The sequence below is a fragment of the Molossus molossus genome, unplaced genomic scaffold (assembly GCF_014108415.1).
Source record: "Molossus molossus isolate mMolMol1 unplaced genomic scaffold, mMolMol1.p scaffold_m16_p_20, whole genome shotgun sequence".
Taxonomy (NCBI): domain Eukaryota; kingdom Metazoa; phylum Chordata; class Mammalia; order Chiroptera; family Molossidae; genus Molossus; species Molossus molossus.
The window spans coordinates 20826392-20835594 of record NW_023425356.1 but is presented as its reverse complement, the minus strand read 5'-3'; the positions used below and the strand labels follow the sequence as shown (position 1 = coordinate 20835594).

At 45.8% G+C, this 9203-nt stretch overlaps 2 protein-coding genes across 4 annotated transcripts in view; one reads left to right on the top strand and one right to left on the bottom strand.

Moving 5' to 3' along the window:
* The first annotated feature begins 721 nt into the window (after positions 1–721).
* PSMB4 (proteasome 20S subunit beta 4) lies at positions 722–3308 on the top strand. The gene is made up of 7 exons (XM_036271958.1): positions 722–879; positions 1071–1277; positions 1467–1613; positions 1796–1877; positions 2558–2674; positions 2898–2986; positions 3191–3308. The coding sequence occupies exons 1-7, from the start codon at positions 740–742 to the stop codon at positions 3201–3203; spliced, it is 795 nt and encodes a 264-aa protein (XP_036127851.1). The 5' UTR covers positions 722–739; the 3' UTR covers positions 3204–3308.
* Positions 3309–6247: 2939 nt separating this feature from the next.
* POGZ (pogo transposable element derived with ZNF domain) overlaps positions 6248–9203 on the bottom strand; it is a 53912-nt gene continuing 50956 nt past the window's right edge. For 2 of the 3 annotated variants that reach the window (XM_036271916.1, XM_036271917.1), the window contains exons 16-19: positions 9105–9161; positions 8377–8489; positions 8081–8105; positions 6248–7950 (exon numbers count right to left, since the gene is read on the bottom strand). In XM_036271916.1, the coding sequence (XP_036127809.1) occupies positions 6279–7950; positions 8081–8105; positions 8377–8489; positions 9105–9161 (1867 nt within the window). In that variant the 3' untranslated portion in view covers positions 6248–6278. The remainder of the gene's footprint in view (positions 7951–8080; positions 8106–8376; positions 8490–9104; positions 9162–9203) is intronic. The other variant, XM_036271918.1, reaches the window with a different exon arrangement.

The following is a 9203-nucleotide window of genomic DNA, read 5'->3' as shown; positions in this document are numbered from 1 at the left end:
GCAGTGTATTAGGCTCACCAGTCGGATCCTAGACACTGCGTCCGGCCCCTACCACAGAATCCCGCTAAAAGGCCAAGCCCTGGAATTGAGTTTCACTCCCACAGTCAATGGAATTTTTCGGCTGCTGCAGCGGTGGCAAGAGCCTTTTCTAACAAGACGACTTTCAGAGATTTGTCCAGGGTCCTACTGAGTGAGTTATCCACGGGAGATGTCACACACAACTAACTGTATGATTCCTTTTGAAAGACTGGTTTGAAGACAGATCTGCCATGACCAGCTCTGGGATCGGGTAAATCAGTACAACCCAGGCCTCAGTTTCTTTATCTATAATACAGGCCGACCAAGCCTTCCATACTGGGCTCCTCTGAGAAACGGTGCAGGCGATCCCGACCCGCTGTTAGCTTCATGCGGGGCTTTTGAGAAAGACCCAAAATGGACAGGAGAAATTCTGCCTCCTCGCTCAGGGTAAGTGTCTTGAAGCGCACCCGCCCCACCTCCCACACCACCCTCTCCTTCCTTAACTTTGTGCGTCTGAACACTCGGAGTTAGTCCACACTTGACTGCGATGAGTGCGACGTGGCGCAATCCCACTCCGGGGGGAGAACGGTCGGCCCGGCCCGGACCTCATCTACATGGCTGCTGGCAGTGGCTGGCAGGAAGAAGAAAGGTGTGGCACTGAAGGATCAGTTCCGCTTCCGTTGGCGCAAGCGCTTTCATTTCTTCTGCTACCGTGACTAAGATGGAAGCGTTTTGGGAGTCGCGGTCTGGCCTTTGGCCTGGGGGTCCTGCCCCCGGGCAGTTTTATCGCATTCCGCCAACTCCCGGTTCTTTAGTGGACCCGGGGTCCGCGCTCTACGGGGGTCCAATTACGCGCACCCAGTAAGTTCTGGGCGCCTCAGCTTGCGCAGGGGGTGGGCCTGGTGGGCCGGGTGGTTCCGAGAGAGCAGGGGAAGGCGAGGGGCAGTGAGGGCACAGGGTCCCGGGGAATCCGAAGGGGAACCCACTGCGCAGAGAGAGGACGCAGCCTCTTCCCCCGCGCCGCCCCTCCAGACCCTCCTCTCGGTCTCCAGGAACCCCATGGTGACCGGGACCTCGGTCCTGGGCGTGAAGTTTGATGGCGGAGTGGTGATTGCAGCAGACATGCTGGGTTCCTACGGTTCCTTGGCCCGGTTCCGCAACATCTCTCGCATTATGCGAGTCAACGACAGCACCATGCTGGGTGCTTCTGGAGACTACGCTGATTTCCAATATCTGAAGCAAGTTCTCGGCCAGATGGTGTAAGTCATCTAGAGAATAGAGCGTAGTTCCCAAGTGGGGAGGGGAATCCGCTGTTTTTTTAATCTCCTCAAGAAGTTCTGAGGTGCAGGGATTTGAGGCTGCTGCAGAATAAAGGGAGAATTGTTGGGGGTGAAAGATGTGGAGTGGAGATCCCAGCTTTAATATTCTCACAACCATTTCTTTTTAAGGATTGATGAGGAGTTGTTGGGAGATGGACACAGCTATAGTCCTAGAGCTATTCATTCATGGCTGACTAGGGCCATGTACAGCCGCCGCTCCAAGATGAACCCCCTGTGGAACACCATGGTCATTGGAGGCTATTCTGACGGAGAGAGGTTGATTTGAATACAAATAACATTTCCTTGACAACCTACCCTGTAGTGCCTGTGTAGTGTGTATATGTATCTTTACCCCCTGAGTAAATCCCAGTTCTAACTTAGATCCCATGGTCCCATACTTAAGCTAAGATAAAGAACCTAAAATGAAATTAGTTCTTTGATCTATTGTGTCCTGTTAGCTTCCTCGGTTATGTGGACATGCTTGGTGTAGCCTATGAAGCCCCTTCACTGGCCACTGGTTATGGTGCATACTTGGCTCAGGTATGTAATGAGAGGTGGGGGAAGAGGGGAAGAGAGAAGGCAATGGGGGTTAGTGGTTGTGTACTTGTTCTGACATAATTCTGACACGAGGAACAGGATAGGATCCCTGTTGCTGGGCAGATGGTTCTCTTTGTAGTCCAGAGGCTATGTGGGTGGCACTTACATTTTGTTGATAAGGATGTCCAGGAGTCAGTAGACACGTGCAAAGAGAGGAAACCCTAATCATCCTAAGCGAAACAAGCCAAACAGAAAGACAAGTATCATATCTCACTTATTTGTGGAATATAATGAACATAACAGTCTGAGGAATGGGGTAGTCCCAGAGACGTGGAAGTGGGGTACAGACCGACAATCCCCAGAAGAAGGGGTGGTGAGGGAGAGATAAACCACGGAACTTATATGCATGTGTGCATGAACGTGGACTTGGACAACACAGCTGGGGACGGGGTGGGGAGGGGGGGGGAAGGAAAAACATCTGTAACAAAAATAAATTAAAAAAAGAGAGGACACCCTAGAACTTATTCACGTGGGTCTTAGCACAGATAAAGTTTATTCTGGTGAGGCAGTAGGTGGAATGTTATATTTTCATTCCTTTGTGCATATTACACCATGGATTTGAGAGATATAGCCTGGTATTCAGTCCCTGATAATCTCCCATGTTTTTTCCCTAATCTCCCTAGCCTCTGCTTCGAGAAATTCTGGAGAAGCAACCAGTGCTGAGCCAGACTGAGGCCCGAGAGCTAGTGGAACGCTGCATGAGAGTGCTGTACTATCGAGATGCCCGTTCTTATAACCGGGTGAGGAGGGGAGTGAATAAGAAAGGTGAAGGGGATCTAATTGGCACGTTCTGAATACTTGCAAATGCCTGGGGTCTCTGCGCTTTGAAGAACAGTTTGCCCCATTTCTCTGTCTCGTATTTTCATATTAGGGAGAGGCTCTCTGCTTGATCTTTGACCAGGCCCCAGAGACTTCTTTCTTTTGGGGGTGGGCCTTTTTACTGAGAGCTCTGCTTTCTTTCAGTTTCAAATCGCCACAGTAACCGAAAAAGGTGTTGAAATAGAGGGACCGCTGTCTGCAGAAACCAACTGGGATATTGCCCACATGATCAGGTGATTGAAATGAAAATTATAGTAGAAAAAAGTAGTGGTAGAAGAGTTGGGAAGCCCCTTGGCTTGCACCAAGCCGGTTTTTATTTGACATCTCAACCCCAAAATTCTCTGGGTGGAATGCATTTTGGTTGCATAAAACTGCTTTTAGGAATTGATTCCTCTCCCTGTTGCTTCACAAACTTACTTTGCTCTCTTCCTTTTTAGTGGCTTTGAATGAAATACAGACACATTGTCTAGAACTGAAGTTGTACCCTTCTTCCAACTTTGAATTTGGCTGGGTCAAAGGTAGACTCTTCTTTTGTAAAATAAATCTTTTGAAACACTTGCTGAGTAGTTGTATTTTGTCTGACTAGGTCACACCAAGAGTGAAAACACTTAAGTACTGCCATGTGCCATCTCTGTCCCTAATCAGAGAACCCTTCGGCTCTTGGTTCTTATAGTTCTTACAGCACAAAGTTCTCTGTATGACAATAAGACCCACTACTGTCTTCATTTGTGAAGGCAGCTTTGTATAGAAGCCAGGCTTAATCCTTGTGGGATAACCTAATTTTGGCTTTTGTGTTTAATATTTTTCTTCGACATTTCCACCCATGCACTAGATTCTAAAATGCAGTTTCTGGTTAATGTTGGCTGTGAGTGTAGTTTTGGTTAAAACACCATTTCAAAGAGAAAATGTAGCAGCTAGTAGAGCTGTTCCGCATAAGGCTACCCCCAAACTGGAAATATAGTCTCAGTTCTCCCATTCAACTTCCATATAGACTAAGTAATTTCAGCATTTAACCTGAAAGTTTATTGTTGAAATGTATTGCTATTTTCTAGCTCCAACAGAAAACCTCTTATGTATATGCATTGCCCATGGACACAATGGAGTGGTGATGGTGGCCTGGGGTGGGGCAGGAACCAGGTGGAGGGGGACAATGGGGAAAAAGGAGGGGGCATCTGTAATACTCTCAACAATAAAGATTAAGTAAAAATTCAAACATTTTTTACACATTTTGTGTTCACTAAAATGTCCTAAGTGTAGCTGTGTCAAATCAGTTGGGAGTTGTTAGTCGAATTCCACCCCTGGAATGGTGTTAAACCCTAATTTTAAAATAAACACCCCAGGTAATTCTGATACATATCCTAAATCTCTTTTTGAGAAAGTAGTAGACAGCAAACCCAAAAATACAAAGCATCACTTTGATTATAATCCATGATTACAACAAACTATATTCAAGTAAAAGAAAACCATGAGCTTCCAGTGTGAATATTCTACACAATCTCAACACAGAAAGTAGTCAATAAATACTTGTTTATTGATTAAACTGAGTTATAAAAAAACAACAAAACAAAACAAAAAAAAAACCAACCTTCTACTACTAAGCCATGCAGGCAGAATCCACAATAACTTCCTGGCCAAACCCAGCAGACCCACTGTTGGTAATATGATCTTAAAAAAAATTACCCATCAAGAAAGTCATTCAGTGTGCAGAGGCCAGGAACCCAGCTCTGCTAAGGCTGAGCTGCTGTGGAGACTACCAAAGAGAAGGATTAGGTCATTGTAGATAGAGCTGACCATAGTTCTTGATCTTCCTGAAAGGCAAAGGGTTGACTTGAAACTCCATAATTCTGTCAAAATGGCATCAGGCAAAAAGCTGGGGAAGAGAAGCCCAGACAGTTCCTCAGTTCAGTTTTTAGATGCCACAGGTTCACAAAGCTGGCCAAGCTATTTATGGGAGGGATCCCTCCAGTTCACTATATTATAGTGTTCTGGGGATTAAAAACAAAAAATGGGGGTGAGGAGAAACAGGTGGTAACAAATGTCACACCTGTACCACCAGGCCCATCACATCTTAGCATCTGCCAGTCTGTGAAAGCCTATTAAAATAGGTTCACCTAGGGGGGGAAAAATTGTTTATAAACTCATTTCCCCTCATTTTATTAAAATGTTCCACTTATGTACATTTTAAAGATGAATCATTTACAAGCCTGTGCCTTCTTGGCTCAGGAAGGAAACATTGCTGAGAGACTCAGGATGGACAGAATGGTGTAGCTGTGGGAAAGGTGGACCTGGATTTTTGCTCCTTTTCTATGTTACAGTACATTTCAGTTTATAACCATGAGTACAAATTTTTTTTAATCCCTCATGCAAATTGTAGAAAAATTTTTTCTTTCCTTGAAGCTGGCAGTGAAAAATAGATTCATGTCTTTTTCTTTGTGCACACCCCCATGTATTTCTTCTTCAGGTCAGATTCTTCTCTAAGCATTAAGAGAAATAGGAGAAAGCCACTGGGTAAGCAGGATTTCAACAAGTGGTCTGTCTTTCCTTTTTCAAGTTCAACACTTCTTGCACAATTTAGCTCCTGGCTGTAGGAATGTGGTCTCTTGAACAAGCACTGTCCACTTAAGATGAAGTTCAACAAAGTAGGGGCTGTGAATGGCTTCCGCCCTAACACTGATCACCTCAGGACCTCTTGCTTGCTAATGACATGTATGATCCTTTGTCCAGAGTGATGGTGTGAGAAGGGGGAAAGGGGCCAAGGACTGCAAGTGCAAAGAGTATTGGTTTTGTCATGTTTCTGTTGGGAAGAAAAAAAAATCTATTCATCATTCTGGATGATTAAAGGTGGTTTCATGCATTTTTAAAGCCACAATTTTATATCAAGTTGCTGTAGAAACCAACTTCTCTGGAGAGGGAAGGTAAGAAAGGAGAAGGAAGAGAGAGTTCAGTGGGATTTTTTTTTTCCATTTTCATTTTTATATAAAAGTGTTAAGACCACAATGAAAAAAGTTTTTTATCCATATATATAATAAACCAGTTTGTGAGCTACATATTTTTCTTTCCCATCTTCAGAAATGTTCTCACATTGACAATGGTTGGATAGCATCATGCCCAAAGACATTGGCCACATAGTAAAACAAACCCAGATGTACTATGATACAATTGAGGTAAAAGGGGAAACAAAAAATTTAACATTCATCCACAAAGGATTTTTTTTTTCTTTTCTTGATTTTGTCAGAAAAATACCAAACACAGTGATTTAAATTTTTTTTTTAAAAAGTCACAAAAACCTGTTTTTATCATAAATGAATGACCAATGGGCCAGCTCCTCGGCTCAGACGTGATCACTATTGGTTTTCCTAATAATCCACAAATCCACAGGGAAGTATAAGTCAACATCAGGGGGCAGTGGTGGCATAAAATTAAAAAAATATAAACCAAATACTCCACCTGGTATACCCCCTTTTCCCTAAACCCCTCTACCCTCCCTCACACTTTCCCACCCCCACGCCCTCAAGACCCTAACACTCAAATCTCCATCAGATCTAGGTCAGCTTCTTCAAAACCATAGAAGGACTCGGTCTCGCTTTCACCCTCAAAGAGCTGGTGAAGGCTTTCAGGCTCAGTTGTCTCTTCAGGAGATGACCTGGGTCGGGGAGTGGAAGCCGAGTGCTCCTCAGACTGTTCCCCACTCAGCTTCAGCTGCTCCTCTAGGGAGGCAATTAGCTCCTCCTGCATGTCAGCATTTCTTGTAGGTGAGTTAATGTTGCCATCAGGGCCAGGCAGAACACTAGCCACAAGGAAAGATCGCTGAACTAGCTCTGGACAGTCCCCGATGACAGCCAACACCTCAGCCAGCCAGACCACTACCAGTTGTAGCAGGACATCAGAATCACATGCAGTATCTGCCATTTCCCGAGCCTGCTCCTTCCACTTTTTGTGCAGGAAGTTCTTGACTGTTCTTTTGATGCATACATCTAATGGCTGGATTTTGGAGCTACAACCTGCTGGGACCACTGCAGGCAAAGTGCTAGAGGCACTAAGCATAGCCAGCACCTCTTCTGACAAGTGAGTGCGATGACAGTCCATCACGAGCATGCCTTTGCTGCGCTGACAAGCGGTGTGCTTCTGCCACACTCGGGTTGACCACAGCTCCATGATCTCATCATCACTATAGCCACTTTCCTTTGCCTCTAGCAATATAGAGTCTGGTACATTAGCAGGCTGATCCACTTGTCCTCGGTAGAAAACCAGGGTGGGGAGGACAGTGCCATCTGCCAGAATGGCCAGCACCACATCACACCAAGGTTCCCCTGTGCCCACTGTCTGCAGGGCATTCTCCTTTCGGTCATCACTGCTCAATACCTCTGTATCCAGAAACAAGGAGATCTCATCAATGGCCACAATCATTGACAAAGGTAAGTCCTGGTTGTGAATCTGCCGTTGTACAAATTCAATGAAGAGTCCTGCATTCTCTGCCACATCCTTAGGTAGGGTGTGGGCCACAGCACGCCGGGCATGGGGAGTCAAGTGATGCCGCAGCATAAAACGCACAGCCCACTCGTAAGATATTTTAAACCCCCCCTCCAAAGAACGTCCTATTTTGGTGGCCTTCTGGAACAAGGTCTCCTCATTTACTGGTAGCTGTTGCTCTCGTTGGGTCAGCACCCACTCAGCCAGTTTCTCTTCCGCCTCAAAGCTCAGATATTTGCCTTCCAGATTCTCCCCCTGCGAGGCCTGGAAGCGCCGAAGCCAACGGCGGATGCGTCGCTGTGGGTTTCGGAAGTGTTCAGCTGCCTGTTCTGTGTTACAGCATAGGGCAAACAGTACCACTCGAAGCTTCTTCACAGACAGCTGCTCCTTCTTACCAATCCCACTGCTACTCCCACCCCCTGAGGCTAGCTCAGGTTCCTGGGTGACTGGGCTCCCTTCATCCTGATCATCAACATTCAGACATTCGGCCCCCTCTATAGCCAAGGGTGGAAGGGCTAATGGCTGGGGGTTAGTGGGGGTTGGTGGTGGGGTTGCAGTTGAAACTGGTGACGGGAGTGCCTGGGCCATGGGTGTTGGTAGCTCTTCAGGCTCAGCTGGAGTGGGCCCCGCAGATTTCACAGTGGAAGCTTTATTAGAGGGGAAGGAAGGAGGAGGGTACATATTCTTCAAATTCTGGTCATTCACTCGGTCACGAGTCTGGCCATGCCTAAGGGTTAGGAAAGAGAGGAAGAAAAACCTCAGTTAAACCAGGAATACAAAATAATAGCATAGTAATAATAATAAAAACCAAACACACTACAAAATAGAAATTAAACCATGAAGTGAGTTTCTTTTACCTTGAGTGAGATATCCAAGTGAGTGCTATGAAAAATGAGACAATAAAAAAAAGTTAACTCAGTGAAGAAACAAGTCGTCTAGGGACAATATCTTGGCATTTTAACTAAAAAGGCAAACGTACTATCTCTACTCAAGTCTTATATAAACTTCAGGTTAGAATGCTGCCAATTTTGTGGAGTATGTCGAAACAGTGAATGAATTAAGCCGGGTAGGGATGCTCCTAATTCATGTAACATCACCTGTACTCCTATCTTTTCTTCCTCTTGTCCTGCTAACCCCGATCTCTCCTACTTACCTCGTGGCAGAATGCTGCTGGATCTGTGAGAAGGGTTGAAAACCAAATGCTTGGCCATGGCATCTCCCACAAAGGTAACAAAGGTACAAGAAGTGCAAGTCAGCTTGATTCCCCTAAGAAAGAGCCAAGAGTCAAATACAGCAGTTATGCTTTGAGACTTAAAAAAGAAGCCTGGCCCTGGCCAGTTTTGCTCAGTGGTTAGAGCGTCGGCCTGTGGTCCGTTCCCACTAAGGGCATGTGCCTCGGCTGCAGTTTGTCCCCAGTCCTGGTTGGGTCGTGCGGGTGGCAGCCACTTGATATGTCCCTTTCATGTTGATGTTTCTCTCCCCCCCCCCCCCCATTCTATCTGAACAAAATACTGAAAAATGTCCTCAGGTGAGGATAAAAAAAAAAAAGAAGCCTGGGCAGGCCAGTTTGGCTTAGCGGCTGAGCATTGACTCATGCACCAAGAGGTTGCTGGCTTGATTCCTAGTTGGGGCACATGCCCAGACTGTGGGCCTGATCCCCAGTGGGGGGCATGCAGGAGGTGGCCAACTGATGTTCTTTCTCATTGATGTTTCCATCTCTCTCTCCCTCTCCCTTCCCCTCTCTCTCTAATATCTCTAATAAGGCGTATCCTTTCTTCTCTCTCACAAATTAATTCACATACCCACCCATCCCAAAAGAGTTAAAAGGATCTAATGTAAAAACATGAAAAATCCAGAGACCATCAAAAAGTTTTTCCTTACCTCACAGAATTTTTAAACAAAGCCAAATACTTGGAGCTCTTCCGTGGAACATGATTGCTGAGAAAGACACAAAGTGGTATGAGTTACAGGGTTCCATTG

Bases quoted from the DNA above. Each gene is read 5' to 3' on its own strand.
- PSMB4 (XM_036271958.1), top strand. From the start codon at position 740: ATGGAAGCGTTTTGGGAGTCGCGGTCTGGCCTTTGGCCTGGGGGTCCT. The intron at 1,614-1,795 runs GTTGATTTGAAT...GTGTCCTGTTAG, and splicing joins GGCTATTCTGACGGAGAGAG to CTTCCTCGGTTATGTGGACA. The intron at 1,878-2,557 runs GTATGTAATGAG...TAATCTCCCTAG, and splicing joins ATGGTGCATACTTGGCTCAG to CCTCTGCTTCGAGAAATTCT.